The 18309-nt window shown below is 35.5% G+C and overlaps 1 protein-coding gene across 4 annotated transcripts in view; it reads left to right on the forward strand.

The window, feature by feature from the left end:
* The window catches only part of VPS13A (vacuolar protein sorting 13 homolog A), a 271242-nt gene that overhangs the window by 88950 nt on the left and 163983 nt on the right, over window positions 1-18309 (forward strand). For all 4 annotated transcript variants that reach the window (XM_081505891.1, XM_081505901.1, XM_081505918.1 and 1 more), the window contains exons 23-26: window positions 4072-4210; window positions 15340-15421; window positions 16851-17005; window positions 17503-17659. In XM_081505891.1, the coding sequence (XP_081362017.1) occupies window positions 4072-4210; window positions 15340-15421; window positions 16851-17005; window positions 17503-17659 (533 nt within the window). The remainder of the gene's footprint in view (window positions 1-4071; window positions 4211-15339; window positions 15422-16850; window positions 17006-17502; window positions 17660-18309) is intronic.

An 18309-nucleotide genomic window follows, 5' to 3' on the forward strand; every position in this document is an offset into this window, starting at 1 on the left:
TTCGTGGGCTCCTGGATCCCAATCAGCATCCGCGCTTGGAGCGGAGGGGACAGGACCACAGGTCATCCAGAGCACCCATAATAGACTCTTCCCACAGTGCTTCTTCATAAATGTGGACTCTTACAAGGACAATGAGCATTATAGCTTCCCTTGAACTTGATCTGGACCTCCACTGATGGATGCTGTCTGTGAAGCAAATGGCACTTTTGCCATCAACTTACTAAAAATGTGTGAAGAGGACTACTCACAAAATGTGTTCTTCTCTCTGCTGAGCCTCTCCTCTGTCCTGACCATGATCTCAATGGGGGCCGAGGGGAACGCAGTGGCCCAGATGTCCCAGGTCATCCAGAGGACCCAAGACATGGTGGTTACTAATAGACTTCCCACAGTACTTCTTCATTCCATGTGGACTCCTACAATGGCAGTGAGCATCACAGCTTCCCTTGAACCTCGTCTGGTGCCGAAATTGAAGATGATGCAGGTACCTACTTCAAATGTGGCACAGCGGTAAAGAATCTGCCTGCAATGCAGGAGATGCAACAGATGCAGGTTCTGTCCTTGAGTTGGGAAGATCACCTGGAGCAGGAAATGGCAACCCATTCCAGAATTCTTGCCTGGAGAATCCCATGGACAGAGGAGCCTGGCAGGCTACAGTCCGTGGGTATGCAAAGAGTCGGATACGACTGAGCAATTAACACTAGACTTTATAGAGTATTTTCACTGCTTTAAAAATCTTGTTTTATCCCTCCCTTATCACACAATCCCTAGTAAGCATTGATCTTTTTACTGTGTCCATAGTTTTGCCTTTTCCAGAATGTCATATAGATGGAATTATAGAGGAGAAAGACTTTTCAGGTTGGCATCTTTCACTTAGTAATATGCATTTGAGGTTCCTTCCTGTCATTTCATGACTTGATAGCTCAATTTTTAATGCTGATTAATATTCCATTATCTGATGTATCACAGATTGTTTATCCATTACCTTCTGCAGGACATCTTGGTTGCTTCCAAGTTTAGCTATAAAATTGAAATATAAAATTTTTGTGGATAAACTTGATTCATATAAATTTACGGGTAAAGCTCGCATCCATGTGTAGGATTTATGGGGACATAACTTTAAATTCCTTTGAGTAAATGTCAAGGAGCAAAATTGCTGATCATATGGTAAGAGTATCTTTAGTTTTATAAGAACCTTTCAGACTGTCTTCTAAGTGGCTATACCCTTTTGCATTGCTGTCAGCAGTGATTGTGAGTTCCTGCTGCTCCACATGCTTGCCATTATTTAGTGTTGTCAGTATTTCTGATTTTGGTTGTTATAGTAGGTGTGTAGTAGTATCTCACCTCACTCCAGTACTCTTGCCTGGAAAATCCCATGGACGGAGGAGCCTGGTAGGCTGCAGTCCATGGAGTTGCTAAGAGTGGGACACGACTGAGCGACTTCACTTTCACTTTTCACTCTCATGCATTGCAGAAGGAAATGGCAACCCACTCCAGTGTTCTTGCCTGGAGAATCCCAGGGATGGGGGAGCCTGGTGGGCTGCCATCTATGGGGTCGCACAGAGTCGGACACAACTTAAGCGACTTAGCAGCAGTAGTAGTATCTCAGTATTCTTTTTTTGATTTGTATTTCTCTGATAGTATATAATGTGAAACATCTTTGCTTATTTGCTGTCTGTATGTCTTCTTTGATGAGGTGTCTGTTAAGATTTTTGGCCCATTTTTCAACTAGATTGCATTCTTATTGAGTATTATGAACTTATTGAACTTTTTGGATAGTATTCCTTTATGAGAAGGTAGTGCCAACCCATTCCAGTACTCTTGCCTGGAGAATCTCATGGATGGAGGAGCCTGGTAGGTTGCAGTCCATGGGGTCATGAAGAGTTGGACACGACTGAGTGACTTCACTTTCACATTTCCCTTTCATGCACTGGAGAGGGAAATGGCAACCCACTCCAGTGTTCTTGCCTGGAAAATCCCGGGGACGATGGAGTCTGGTGGGCTGCCATCTGTGGGGTCGTGCAGAGTCGGACACGACTGAGGCGACTTAGCAGCAGCAGCAGCCAGTGTTCTTATCTGGAGAATCCCAGGGATGGCGGAGCCTGATGGGCTGCCGTCTATGGGGTTGCACAGAATCGGACACGACTGAAGCGACTTAGCAGCAGCAGCAGCCTTTATGAGATCTCTTTTGTAAATATTTTCTCCCACTTGGTAGCTTGTCTTATAATTCTCTTGGCATTGTCTTCTGTAGAGCAGAAGCTTTTAAATTTTTTTTTTTTTAGTTCATTACTCTTTGTTTTGGCTGTGGCATACAGGATCTTAGTTCCCCAAACAGGTACCAAACCCTTGCTCCCTGCAGTAGAACCAGTGGATTGCCAGGGAGGTTCCAGAAGTTTTTAAATTTTAATCAAATCCAGTTTATCAATTATTTCTTTCATGAATTGTCCCTTTGCATTGTATCTATCAAGTGATCATCTAAAAAGTATCTGAAAAGGTCATCTAAGTTTTCTTTGATTTATCTTTATGGAGCTTTATAGTATTGGGTTTTAAATTTAGGTCTGTGGTCCACTTTGAGTTGGCTTTTGTGAAAGATATAAAGCCTATGTCTAAATTAATGTTTTTGCATGTCAGTATTCATTTATTCCAGCACCATTTGTTGAAGAGAATGTCTTTGCTCCTTTGTCAGAGATTCAGACTGTATTTGTAGAGATCTGTTTTGCACTCTGTTCTGTTCCATTGATCTGTTTGTCTATTCTTTTGACAGTAGCACAGTGTCTTTCTTACTGTAGCTTTAGAGTTAAGTCTTGAATCAGGGAATGTCAGTCCTCCAACATTGCTCTTCTTCAGTATTATGTTGACTAGTACGTTCTGGGTCTTTTGCCTCTCCATATAAATTTTAAAATCAGTTTGTCCATATCCATTAAATAACTTCATGGGATATTGTGACTGCATTGAATCTATAGATCAATTGGGGATTAACTGACATCTTGACAGTATTGAATTTTCCTACTCTTGAATGTGGAATAGTTTTTCATTTATTTAGTTGTTTGTTTATTATCAGAATTTTACAGTTTTCCTCCTACGAGTCTTGTATTTATTTTGTTAGATTTATGCCTAAGTATTACTTTCTTTGGATGCTAATATAAATGTTCTTATATTTTTAATTTCATATTATACTTGTCCTTTGGTATATAGGGAAGCAGTTCACTATTCTATATTAATCTTATATCATAAAACTATGCTGTATTAGCTTATTAGTTTCAGGAATTTTTTTAATAGATAATTTACATAGATGATCATGTTGTCTGTGGACAAAGACAGTTTTATGTCGTTACCAATCTATATACTTTTAAATTTTCTTTTCTTGGCTTACTGCATTGGCATGACTTCTCGTGTAATATTGAAAAGGAATGGTGAGAGGGACATCTTTGTATTGTACCCAGTCTTGTTGGGAAAACGTTGAATTTCTCACTGTTAAGGATGATATTGGTTGTAGGTTTTTCCAAGATATTTCTTAATTCTAATTTACTGAGAGTTCTTATCATGAATGGGTGTTGAATTTTGTTACATATTTCTCTATATGATTGTGATTTTTCATTCAGATCTGTTTTTTAAACCTGGTTTTAAATATATAATCTCTTGGGCAAGTTATTTGTACTTGCCAAATCTAATTTCCTGTTAGGAACCATGTACATATGGGAACTTATAAGAAACAGGGAGCAGAAATACATTGTCTGCCTTATCGATTGTGAGAATTAGTTACTGTATTATACATATCAACTGCTTTCCTTAATGCCTGTTGGTAATAAGTAGTAATTGTTAACTGTCATTGACAAAATAATAGGATAGTAAACATAATAACAATAGAAAATAAGCCTTTGAAATATAATATTGTTAATTCAGCTGATGAGATTGATCAGTAAGGAAAAATGATGCGAATTCTTAGATTGTGAAATAATTTGTCCCATGGACTGTGTAGATAATTTTTAGTACTTAATGCCACATTTTATTATTCTTAGATAATATAGATGAATAGTCATTTTTTAAATAGTGATTTCTGTCTTTTTGAAACAGATTCAAGATTTATGGAAACTTACCATTAGTTTCTTTACGAATCTCAGATAAAAAACTGCAAGGGATTTTGGAACTGATTGAAAGCATTCCAAAACCCCCACCTGCAACTGAAGTAAATGTGCCTGTCAAATCCTACCAGGTAATGTATTTTCAAAATTAATGAAAGCAGAATTAAAAAACAAATTTCACAAAGAGTATGTGTAAACACAGAAATTTGGAGCGAAACAATTCAATTCATCTTTAATAGACTTTTTAAAATTACAGTTTAAAGAGAAAATGATGAAATAGTTAAAGATGCAAATAGTAAACAAAAGTATGAAATGATGTCTACCTTTCTTCACTTTTCCAGTCTCTATTCCCTTTGATTAGTGGTTAACTACTGCTTCTCTAGTTTTTTGAAAATGTTTATAGCTTTTGCTAATACACACATGTACAAATATGCATGTCTCTCTGTGTGTATATGTATGTATGTGTTTATATTATTATGTTCTTAAAATTTACATAAATGGGATCATTATACTTCCTGTTTTAAATCTGTCTTTTTTCACCATTATTAGCATATGTTATGTACCTTAGAGATATTTACCTGTTCAGCATATACAGATATCAGATATGCCTTTTTTTTTTTTTTATGGTGGTGCAGTGTTAAATTTTGTGAGTGTACCATCCTTTGCCTAATGTAATTCTCTTTTGATGGGCTTTTATATTGTTATATTTTTAGTTATAAAAAAAATCACTGCTTTGAACTTTCTTATACATATATTTGAGTATTTTTTTTATCCATTGGATACATTTCTGGAAGTGGTATTGTTGAGTAAAATATGTGGATTTTATATTTTAATGAATTTTGCCAAATTTGCTTTTTGATTATGAATGTTTAGTCCCACCAGCATTAAATGTTGTTTCTCTGTTCTCATTAGTCTTGAGTATAAACAAATGTGACAGTTTTAGTGTAGTCAGTGAAGCAGAAGTAGCTGTTTTTTGGAAATTCCCTTGCCTTTTCTATGATCCAGTGAATGTTGTCAATTTGATCTCTGGTACCTCTGCCTTAGCTCAAACTCACGTCCATTGAGTCAGTGATGCCATCCAACCATCTCATCCTCTGTCACCCCATCCTCTCTTGCCCTCAGTCTTTCCCAGCATCAGGGTCTTTTCCAGTGAATAGGCACTTTGCATCAGGTGGTCAAAGTATTGAAACTTCAGTTTCAGCATCAGTCCTTCCAGTGAATGTTCAAGGTTGATTTCCTTTAAAATTGACTGGTTTGATCTCCTTGCAGTCCATGAGACTCTCAGAGAGTCTTCTCCAGTACCACAGTTCAAAAGCATCAACTCCTTGGCACTCAACCTTCTTTATGATCCAACTCTCATATCTATACATGACTGCTGGAAAAATCATAGCCTTGACTATGTGGACCTTTGTCAATGAAGTGATGTCTCTGCTTTTTAATATGCTGTCTAGGTTTGTCATAGCTTTTCTTCCAAAGAGCAAGCATCTTTTAGTTTCGTGACTGCAGTCACCTTCCACAGATATTTTGGAGCCAAAGAAAATGAAATCTGTCACTATTTCCACTTTTTCCCCATCTGTTTGCCATGAAGTGATGGAAGTGATGTCATGATCTTTGTTTTTTAAATGTTGAGTTTTAGCCAACTTTTTCACTCTCCTCTTTCATTTATCAAAAGGCTCTTTAGTTCCTCTTTGCTTTCTGCCATTAAAGTGGTATCATGCATATCTGAGCTTGTTGATATTTCTCCCAGCAATCTTGATTTAACCTTGTGAATCATCCAGGCTGGCATTTTGGATGATGTACTTGCATATAAGTTAAATAAGCAGGGTGACACTATACAACCTTGACGTACTCCTTTCCCAATTTTGAAAGAGTCTGTTGTTCCATGTCTGGTTCTCACTGTTACTTCTTGTCCTGCATACAGGTTTCTCAGGAGACAGGTAAGGTAGTCTGGTATTCCCATTTCTTGAAGAATTTTCCACATTTTGTGTGATCCACAGTCAGAGGCTTTAGCATAATCAATGCAACAGAAGTAGACATTTTTTGGAATTCTCTTGCTGTTTCTGTGATCCAGTGGATGTTGGCCATTTGATCTGTGGGTCCTCTGCCTTTTCTAAATCCAGGTTTACCTCTGAAGGTTCTTGGTTCACATACTGCTGTTGCCTAGCTTGAAGTATTTTGAGCATTACCTTGCTAGCATGTGAAATGAGTGCAGTTGTGTGGTAGTTTGAACATTCTTTGTCATTGCCTTTCTTTGGAATTGGAATGAAAACTGACCTGGAGCGGCTGAAGAACATGTCCCTGCTAGTCATGGCCTTACTAAATGTGGCCCCCTGGAGAAGAGAATGGCAAGCCACTTCAGTATTCTTGCCTTGAGAACCTCATGAACAGTTTGAAAAGGCAAAAAGTTAATGATACTGAAAGATGAGACCCCCAATGCTGGTAGTTGTCCAAAATGCCACTGGGGAAGAGCAGAGAAATAGCTCCAGAAAGAATAAAGAGGCTGAACCAAAGTTTAAACGATGCCCAGTTGTGGATGTGTCTGGTGGTGAAAGTAAAGTCCAATGCTATAAAGAAAAGTATTGCATAGCAACCTGGAATGTTAGGTCCATGAATCAAGGTAAAATGAATTTTATCAAACAGGAGATGCCAAGAGTGAATGTTGACATTTTAGGATTCAGTGAACTGTAATGGGTGAATTTAATTCAGATGACCATTGTATCTACTACTGTGAGCAAGAATCCCTTAGAAGGAATGGAGTAGCCCTTATAGTCAGAAAAAAGAATATGAAATGCAGTAGTTGGGTGCAGTCTCAAAAATGACAGAATGATCTTGGTTCATTTCCAAGGCAAACCATTCAACGTCACAGTAATCCAAGTCTATACCCTAACCAGTAATACCAAAGAAGCTGAAGTTGATTGATTCTACCAAAACCTACAAGACCTCCTAGAACTAAGACTAAAAACAAGTGTCCTTTTCATCATAAGGGACTGGAATGCAAAAGTAGAAAGTCAAGAGATACCTTGAGTAACAGGTAAGTTTGGTCTTGGAATACCAAATGCAGCAGGGCAAAGACAGAGTTTTGCTATAAGAGAACACACTGGTCATAGCAAACACCCTCTTCTAGCGATGCAAGCGATAACTCTACATATGGACATCATCAGATGGTCAACACTGAAATCATATTGATTATATTCTTTGCAGCTGAAGATGGAGAAGCTCTAGACAGCAAAAACAAAGCCTGGAGCTGACTGTGGCTCAGATCTTGAGCTCCTTGTTGAAAATTCAGACTTAAATTGAAGAAAGTAGGGAAAACCACTCAGCCATTCTGGTATGACCGCAATCAAATCCCTTGTGATTATACAGTGAAAGTGATGAATAGATTCAAGGGACTAGGTCTGGTAGTGCCTGAAGAACTGTAGTCAAAGGTTCATAATATTGTACAGGAAGTGTTGACTGACCAAAGCTATCCCCAAGAAAAACAAATGCAAGAAGGCAAAGTGGTTGTCTGAGGAGGCCTTAAAAATAGCTGAGAGAAGAAAAGCAAAAGGCAAAGGAGAAAGGGAAAGATATGCCCAACTGAATGCAGAATTCCAGAGAATAGCAGGGAGAGATAAGAAAGCCTTCTTAAGTAAACGATGCAAAGAAATAGAGAAAAAACAATAGAATGGAAACACTAGAGATCTCTTCAAGAAAATTGGCGATACCAAGGAAACATTTCATGCGTAAATAGGCACAATAAAGGACAGAAACGTCAACAGAAGCAGAAGATATTAAGAGGTGGCAAGAATACACATAAGAACTATACAAAAAAGGTCTTAATGACCTGGATAACCACGATGGTATGGTCACCCATTTAGAGCCAACATCCTGGAGTGTGGAGTCTAGTGGGCCTTAGGAAGCATTACTGTGAACTGCTACAGCTGAACTATTTCAGATCCTACAAGATGATGCTGTTAAAGTGCTGCAATCAGTATGCCAGCAAATTTGGACAACTCAACAGTGGCCACAGGACTGGAAAAGGTCAGTTTTCTTTCCAGTTCCAAAGAAAAGCAATGGCAAAGAATTTTCAAATTACCATACAGTAAGTTACATTAGTCTGTAATTTTTTGTGTGTGGTATATTTGCTTGGGTCTGTTATCAGGCCTAAGAGATTAGGTTAGGAATGTTTTCTTCCATTTATTTGATAAGAATTTGAAAAGGAAGGTTTTAATTCATTAAATGGTGGTAAACTTCTTTACTGTTGCCTTCTTACTTTTCTTTCTTGGTAGAATTTTGGTTACTGATTTGATATCTTTTCTTGTTACAAGCCTGTTCAGGGTTTCTATTTGTTCTTGAATCAGTTAAGGTAATATGTGTCTTTGTAGGAATTTGTCTATTGAATCTAGGTTATCCAGTCTGTGGGCCTACAACTTTTCAATCCTTTTTTATTTCTGTAAGATTGGCTGCAATGACTTCAATTTGATTTCTGATTTTAGTTATGTCTTTTCTTTTTGTCTCAGTCTAGCTGAAGGTTTGTCATTTTTGTTGACTGTGTCAAGAACCAGCTTTTGGTTTTGTTAATTCTTTTGTTTTTCTCTTCACTGTTTATTTTATCTCTGCTCTAATATTTCTATTATGTATTTTTTTTACCTTTGCCAGCTTTTTCTTTAGGTTGATCCATTTTTTACTTGTTTGAAGTATAAAGTGAGGTTATTGATTTGACATATTTTATTTTAATGTATGCTTTCATAGCGGTAAATTTCCTTCTGAGTACTGATGTCAAGGTATCTCATATGATGTGTTTTCATTGTTCTTCATCTCAAAGTATTTGTAAATTTTCTTGCAATTTGTTCTTTGATGCATTGGTTTGTTTTTTAAAGTTTTCTTCAATTTCTGTGTATTTCCACTTTCCCTTGTGTCAGTGATTTCTAGCTTGATTTCATTGTGGAGAAGGTACTTTATATGATTTCACTCTTAAAAAATTCTTTTGACACTTGATTTGTGGTCTGCCACATGATCAACCCTGGAAAATGTTCTGCATGTACTTGGGAAGAATGTGTATTCTGCTGTTGGCTAGTTTGTTTTGTATATGTCTGTTATGTCTAGCTGGTATATAGCATTGTTCAAGTTCTTTATTTACTTATTGATCCTCTGACTAGTTTTTCTATTCTTTATTGAAAGTGAGCTTATTGAAGTCTCCATCTGTTACTGTGGAACTTTCTATTTCTCCTGTTTTTTCATTGTTTTGTTTGCATATTTGGTGACTTTTTTGGGTGTCTTTATGTTTATAATTGTTTTATATTCCTAGTGAATTATTCATTTGATTATATATGATGACCTTTTTGTCTTTTGTTACAGTTTTTAGTGTTTTGTTAGAAATTACCTCCTCTGTTGTGATTACTGTTTTCATAGAGTATCTTTTTTCAGTCCTTTCACTTTTCTATTTGTGTATTTGCACCTAAAAGGAATCTCAAGTAGATAGCATGGTGACAGGAGATGGTGAAGGACATGGAATCCTGGCATACAGCAGTCCATGTCCATGGGGTCACAAAGAGTCAGACACAACTGAGTGAACAACAACAAAGTAGATAGCATGTAGTTGGATCTGATTTTCTTTTATCCATTTTGTCAATTTGTTCCTTTTGATTGGATGGTTCCATCCATTGATATTTAAAGCCATTGCTTGGAGAAATAAATGGCAACCTGCTCCAGTATTCTTGCTTGGAAAATCCTATGGACAGAGGAGCTCAATGGACTATAGTCCATAGGGTTGAAAGAGTTGGACATAACTTAGCAACCATAACCACCACCACCATGTATTTTCAGCCATGAAATGGCTATGCTAAATACTGGACTAAACCTGTTCAGTTCTGTCCAGGCATTCAGTCGTGTCTCATGCAATCCCATGGACTGCAGAACGCCAGGCTTCCCTGTCCATCACCAACTTCCAGAGCTTGCTCAAACTTATGTCTCTGTTAACCTTTCCAAAAGTGTCATGGAGATTTACAGGTTTCTGGTTTAATTGGGTAAGATGTTTTTTCTCTGCCATTTCTTGTCTCCCTGAACTGAGGAGGATGCAATAGACAGAATGTGGTGTTTGTGCTTTTTTTACCCCCTGATACTTCCATGTTAGAAGTAACCCTACAAGTGTGGTTTGGTTATTGTTCTTTTGCGCCTTTTGTTTTAATGAGCTTTTTTAATGGTTTTATAGTCCACTGCCCATTTCCAGTTGATCCAAATAAGACTAAAAGGTAATGTTTTTGCCTTTTTTTTTTTTAACATGAAGAGAAAATCAGGGTAGTGAAATGTAAATCTATTTCATTCCTCTTCACTTCGTTTGTCCTCACTGATCATTGTTTTTTTAGTCCAAGAGTCCAAAATATTTGTTACTTTTACTTTGTATTTTATTCCTGTGACTCATTGAAATTTCTCCTGTTTTAAGTTATAAAACCAATATAATCTCATGTATAAACTTGAAGACGTAGATTTTACAAGTTATATATAGCATGATCCTAAAATAAGGAATTTTCATCTGTCTTTTTCTGATGTCTCTTGTTGACTTATATTTGATTTTCTCTTGTGTTTGTCATTATTGAACTATGTCAGATGTTCATTTGATGCTTGTGCTCTGCCTATAGTGTACAAATTGAGTTAAACAGATACAAGTCTTATCCTTTAGGAATTTTGCAGTTCAGTAAGAATACAGAGATAAAGATGAGGACTGAGACATCTGTACAGATACCAAATACATAAGTAAAATATTAAGCATTAAAGTCATTACTGATTAGGAAACTTTTTCTTCCAATTTCTGTTTGTTTTTTTTTTTGTTTGTTTGTTTGTTTCTTGTTTTTATATATTTTTTGTTTTATATTTTCTCTACTGTTGTTTAGTCACGTCTGACTCTCTTTGACTGACTCTACTCTATGGACTGTAGAGCCTGCCAGACTTCTCTGCCCATGGGATTTCCCAGGCAAGAATACTGGAGTGGGTTGCTGTTTTCTTCTACTATGTCAATTACATTTAACATTCTGAATTTATAATACTGTGTTTTGAATTAATAACAATTTAACTGCAAAGCAGCCAGAAACTTTTGTACAACTTTGTACTCCCTGTGGTGTTGTCACAAGTTCCATATTGTACATTGTGTATTCAGTAGTGTCGTTACAATTATTTTTACAGTTTTAAGTGTGTAGGAAATAAAAAAAGTGACTCTGAACTAAGAATACAACATCTCCTTATTTATTTACCCATGTAATTATATGTACAGGAGATTTCCTCTTCTTTATATAGCTTTGAGTTACTATCTAGTATTCTTTTCCTTACCTAAAGGACACTGGCAAGGATTTCTTATTGGGCAAGTATAGTGGTGATACACTCCTTATGTTGTTGTTGTTTGTCTGGAAATATCTTAATTTCTCTCTCATTTTGAGGGATAGTTTTGCCAAACACATAATCCTTGGTGTCAAATATGACTTTCCATTACTTTTTGACATTCACAGTTTCTGGTAAGAAATTAGCTGTTAATAATTTATTGAGAGTCTTAACATGGACAGCTCACTTCTCTTGTTGCTTGCAAGTTTCTTACTTTATCTTTCAACTGTTTGATGATAATATGTTTTGGAGTAGATGTATTTGAACATATGTTACTTTTAGTTATTAAACTTGGATTTTTTAGGTTCATGTATGTGCTTTGTTCAGTTGCCCAGTTGTGTCCAACTCTTTGTGACTCCATGAACTGTAGCCTGCCAGGCTCCTCTGTCCCACTTTTTCATATTTGGGCACATTTTTGGTAATTATTTTTTCAGATATGCTTTCTTGTCCTCTCTTTGTTTTGTTTCCTGCTGGTGTTCTCATAATGCATACATCACCTTACATTGTGGTATCTCACAGGCCCCTTAGGTTGTGTTCATTTTCCTTTATCCTTTGTTGTTGTTTTTTTTTTTTAATAATTTTGACTGATGTGTGTACATGTTTACTGCTAGCTCAACTCTGCTTTTGAAATTCTCTAATGTATGTTTTCTTTCAATTATTGTAGTTTTCAGGTCTGGAACTTGTTTGGTTTCTTTTCTATCTCTTTATTGATACTTTCCATTTTTTGTAACATTCACCTAGTTTTCTTTATCTCTTTCTCAATGGCTCTTTTTAGCTCTCTGAGCACATTTTAGACAACTTATTTAAAGTTTTTTTTTTTTCCCCAGTAAATCTGATGCCTTTGCTTCTGCTTGAACTATGTCTGCTATTTTCCTCTGTGCATAGGCCACACTTTGTTTCTTTGCATCTGTTCTGCTGTTGTAACTAGATAGAGAAATTATGAGGAAATTGCAGATCTATATATTCATTAACATAGATTTAAAAATATTGATACTTAGCAAATATTACAGTCAAATAGTATGATATTTTAAAAGCATTAGACACTATAATACTCTAAAACACCCAGGAAAGCATTTATCCCATGAAAGCAAAAATAGTTCACCAATCAGTATTAAGTACATTTTATTGAATAAAGGATAAAAAATGTATGATTATTTCAGTAGAAAGGAAAAAGCATTGATAAGATCCAGCAACCATTCATGATATCAAACTTGAGAATATAAGGGCACCCCATCAATTTAGGAAACTAATATAATGTTTAATTATAACTAATATAATGTTTAATTTGAAAAAGACTTGAGTGCTTCCCCTGTAATATCAAGAATAGTGCAGGAATGACAGCTTTTCTTACTACTTCTATTCAAATTCATACTGAAGGTTCTAGCTTCTGCCGTAACTTAAGAGAAATAATGACAGAATGGAAAGGGAAAAGTAAAACTGTTTCCTGATGATATGATCATTTATGCAAAAAGTCCTAAGGAATGTAGAAAAATAAAACTAGCAACAGTGAATTTGTCAAGGTTGCAGTCTATATCATCAATGTAAATAGTTGTTTCTAAAAATCAAATTAAGAAAAATATTCTTTTCATAATAATATTAAAAAATCAATAATGGGAAATGTAACAAAGGAATATAAGACCTGTATATCTAACACTACAGGACATTTCTGTAAAAAACTGATCATAACCTAAATAAATGGAATGATACAGTTAAGGGTTGGAGGACTGACCCTCTTAAAATGACAGTTCTCTAAAAACCCTGTAGATTTCTCACAGTCCCAATCTAAACACCAGATTTTTCTTTTGGAAGTTAGCAAGTTTATTATAATACACGTATGGAAATACATGAACATATGTTGGCAAAAAAATTTGGATAAGAATAATGTTGGTGGATTTCTAATATTTGATTTCAAGGCTTATTTTATAGCTCCTTTATTCAGGAAAGTGTTGTTTCAGTGTAAGAATAGACATAAAGATAACTGAAGTAGAATAGAATTCAGAAATAAATTCTCAACATGGTTAATATATATATTTTATTTCTTACAAAGTTTCCAGTGCGACTAAGTGGGAGTAAGCTAGTCTTCTCAACAATTGTTCTAAAATAATTAGATTTCCATGTGGGGAAAAAAGTGAATATCAACCTGTAACATATACCATATGTGGAATTTAACCTGAAATGGAACAGAGACTTAAATGTAAATGCCCAAAGGTGTGAAGTTTGAAAACCTTCAAAAACATAGGAGAAAATCTTTGAGTTCCTGTGGTGGATAAAAGTGTCTTGGGATAAATAGGCACAAATACAGGAGAAAAAAAGTAAATTGTACTTCATAGATATTAAAATTTTCTGCCTTTTGAATGACACCATTAATAATGAAAAAAACACTGTCCGTCCAACTGGGAAAAATATTGGCAACCCATACAACTTAGAAAAGCTGTTAGTCGCTAAGTCGAATCTGACTCTTTGCAACCCCATGGACTGTAGCCCCGCAGGTTCCTTTATCCATGGGATTCTCCAGGCAAGAATACTGGAGTGGGTTGCCATTCCCTTCTGCAGGGGATCTTCCCAACCCAGGGATTGAACCTGGGTCTCCTGAATTGCAGGCAGACTCTTTACCATCTGAGCCACAAGGGAAAGACTTAAAATACATAAGGAGACCAGGAATCCAATAAGAAATGAGCAAACAGACAAGAAAGGTGTTCAATTTGATTATTCACCTCATAAAACAAAATCTTCTTTAATGAAGATTCTTCATTAAAAAACTTCTTTAAAAAACTTCAAAACATTAAATATTGAAATTGGGGGCAGCATGGTTGTTACTTTTTGGAGGTATGCTTGATGATTGAGGACTCTGAGGGCAGCTTCTAAGTTGCTGGTAATATTCTGTTCCTGGATCTGAGTTTTGGGTGCAAGGATGTGTTTTCTTTTTAAATTTAGTTTTTATACTTAAATTACATACTCATATGCAGTAGATTATATTTCAGTAAAAATGTTTTCCCCAAATGAATAGGATTCTGAGAAGCAGAAACACAGTCCATGAACCTCTGATATGTGTAACTGTATTTGTGAAATTCTTATTAAAACTAGGGTGAAAATGCCAGTAAGATTATGTCAGAATGCTAAACGTTAATGAGGAAGTGGAGCCATACAAACACTGATCTACTGATGACATCATATAATGTCTTATAAATACTTGTGAAAACATTGATAGTACTAATTAAAGTGAATGTATAAAATTCCACTCTGATACATACACGATAGACAGTCTTACATTTGAGTCCATGTATTAAGGGGTGTTTATACTGGCAATGTGAGTAAAAGCAAAAATCTCTAAACAGTACAAATATTTAGCAACAGTGTAATGGACAAATGACTAGTGGTTTATATTCATCAATGTAGGTAAGTATCTGGTACTATTTTGGTTTTTGGCCTGGATAGAAGATTCAGGGGTATCTTTTATTATTATCATTTTCAAATGAATTACATTTTTTTTTGTATGCTGTACTTGGCTCAGGACAGTAGAAAAGTAATTTACCAAAATATCTTTAAACAATTAAAAATAAAGGTACAAGCTCCCTAACTAAAGAGGCTTTAAATTTTGAGACTTTGGTTGTTGCCTGTGGATACCATAGAGGTGGCTTCCTTTATTTAGTAAGATGTTAAGATATATCTAAGATTTCTTCCTACACAAAGTCTGTCAACAAGGAAATGATTGTAACAGTTGTGAAATTTATATTTAACCTTGAATTGTAAAAGCACTTTTTAAAATTTACATTTACAAATTTTCTAGTTCAGACTGGAATTTTTCCAGTTAATTCAGATTTAGGTGTGTGTGTGTTTGTTGTCACAGTTGTCCTAGAACTTACAGTAAAAGTCTGTGTGCCAGTTGACAGTGAATTAACTTTTCTTCCAGGTTCAAAGATCCACTTCTTTGGGAACATCACAGATGTTACAGAAGAAATTTCCTCTTTTGGAAATTCCATGTGTTGAAGATGGTAAAATGAAACTACTCTAGGAAATTTTCCTTGTTATAAATTGATTATAAAAATAATTTTCATTTGGAGACCACATAAAAAATTTCAGGCAATAGCAGATATGCATGTTATCTAGAAAATTTCACTTAAATTCCTTTTGCAGTGGGATTTTCTGGAGAGAGTAACGTGGAAGCATATGCACTACCATGTGTAAAATAGATAACCAAAAGGAATTTGCTGTATGACTCAGGGAACTCAAACTGGGGCTGTGTAACAATGTAGAGGGGTGGAAAGAGTGGGAGGGAGGTTAAACACGAAGGGGACACATGTATACCTATGGCTGACTCATGTTGATGTGTGGCAGAGGCCAACACAATATTGTGAAGAAATTTTCCTTCAATTAAAAATAAGCTTCAAAAACAAATTGAACCCCATAGTAACAAGGACCACTAGTAAGTTTTAATCTTCTCTATCCTATTGTGATCTAAGAGAACCCATGAAAGTTTGTGTGTAATTTATAATGTTACTTAGCTTTTGGAGATCTTCGTTATAGTAATTTTTTTTTACTTTTTACATTTTCTTTTTTGTTATTAAAGGAAAATAATCAAGCCTTAATACCTACATTCACCTATGAAGACTTGTAAATATTTTGTTATGAAATACAGGCGCTTTTTTGCCACATTGGAAAGAAAAATAAATGTATTTTACTGTTTTTAAGAGTTTAAAAATTGCCAAATGTTAAATAACAGAAATTGCCGTGTTGATCCTCAGGTTTCTAGAGAATGTTTACCTTTCTCTGTAGTGACCAGGCTGGGTGGGAAGGGGAAGGAAATGTTGTTTGTGAGATCATCTATCCTAAAATTCAATTTTTACGAATGTACTTAAATGGTTTTAGTTTCTCTGAAACCTTCTTTTAATAATTTGACTGGATTTGGGGCCCTTTAAAGTATGTTTTAAAAATTTATTGTCACATATATATATGGCTATATAGTTGTACATATATGAAATAGTGCTTAATCTTAGTTTCTCTGTTTAAACTGCAGGGCCTGCCCCCTGCTTTTAATGTTTCAGAGTTTGTAATTAAGTTCTGTTTTGCTCTCCAGATAGAGTGAGCATATTAGTATGTTTCTTTTAGTATTCATCATGTAGGTAGTAGTTGGCCTTGGCATTTGCTGTAAAATTTTCTTTGGCAGTTTTTAGACTATTGATTTTAAAGATGACGTTCATTAAGCTAAAGATTGCATTTTGTAATTTTTCCGTAGGTTTTGTCATTAAGAATTTATTTTTGCAGCTATAATCTCTATATTCTTTTCTGTTTATTTCAACATTGCCTGCAGTTTTTTGAAGTAGTGTTGTAGTGTTCATATTTATTTCAGATAAATTATTAAAATTTTATTATTAAATCAGTCCTTTAGATTATTGACTTAAAAAAATGTCCTGTGGTATTTAGATTCAGATGAGGAGTTTTTTGATGCACCATGTAGTCCGTTGGAAGAGCCTCTTCAGTCTCCGCCTACAATTAAAAGTCCTCAACAGAAAAAGCTTCAGAAACCAGATTGTTTTAAAAATATGATTGAGTATAAAATAAGATTTGAAGTGCCAGAGGTATGCATTATATGTACCATGGTAAAATTAATATGGCTTGTTTAAATTTTGGTCATTTCTGCTATTCACAGATTATTTATATAGTCTTATTACTAACAGACATTGTTGTTTTAATCCTATTTAAGCTCAATTCAGATGTTACTTGGTGATTCTCCTTCCCCTGAAGATTAATTTCCTTAATAATTAAAGATTTGGCCACCTTCACCTTCTGAGAGGGACCACATTCTGCCTGTGGAAAGTTTAAATAAATCCTCTTTCACTTAAAAAAAAAAAAAGAATTAAGTGTTTACATGTATTATTACTATTCAGTATATATTTGTTGAAAATAATTTGCCCAGTGCATGTATTTCATATGTATCTGTATAAGATCTCTCCTAAATTTAAATATATATCATTTATACCATAGGTATACCTCACGTATCCATATATGGCTACCATCTGCATAAATTTTTTTGTGTGTGTGTTAGATAGTTGTTTCTTTTTTCTTTCTTTTCTAGGTTTTGATTCAGTTCTGTCACCTTGCTGGAGATTGTGAACTACCTGTGGTAGAAATTAATGTCTTAGGATTGGGCACAGATATTGAGCTTAGAACATTTGATTTGAAAGCAAATGCCTTTTTGAAAGAGGTCTGCTTAAAATGTCCAGATTATTTTGGTAAGTATCTCTGTTTTTAAAAATAATTCAGTTCAGTTCAGTCGCTCAGTCGTGTCTGAGTCTTTGCGACCCCATGCACGCCTGGCCTCCCTGTCCATCACCAACTCCCAGAATTTACTCAAACTCATGTCTATCGCGTCGGTGATGCCATCCAACCATCTCATCCTTTGTTGTCCCCTTCTCCTCCTGCCTTCAATCTTTCCCAGCATCAGGGTCTTTTCAAATGAGTCAGTTCTTCGATCAGGTGGCCAAAGTATTGGAGTTTCAGCTTCAACATCAGTCCTTCCAATGAGTATTCAGGACTGATCTTTAGGATGGACTGGTTGGATCTCCTTGAAGTCCAAGGGACTCTCAAGAGTCTTCTCCAATACCACATTTCAAAAGCATCAATTGTTCGGCACTCAGCTTTCTTTATAGTCCAACTTTCATATCCATACATGACCACTGGAAAAACAATAGCCTTGACTAGACGGACCTTTGTTGGCAAAGTAATGTCTCTGCTTTTAAATATGCTATCTAGGTTGGTCATAACTTTTCTTCCAAGGAGCGAGCGTCTTTTAATTTTATGACTGCAATCACCATCTGCAGTGATTTTGGAGCCCCCCCAAATAAAATCTGTCACTTATTGCCCATCTATTTGCCATGAAGTG

Source organism: Giraffa tippelskirchi, chromosome 1 (assembly GCF_054371585.1).
Source record: "Giraffa tippelskirchi isolate mGirTip1 chromosome 1, T2T-mGirTip1v1.2.pri, whole genome shotgun sequence".
Lineage (NCBI taxonomy): Eukaryota > Metazoa > Chordata > Mammalia > Artiodactyla > Giraffidae > Giraffa > Giraffa tippelskirchi.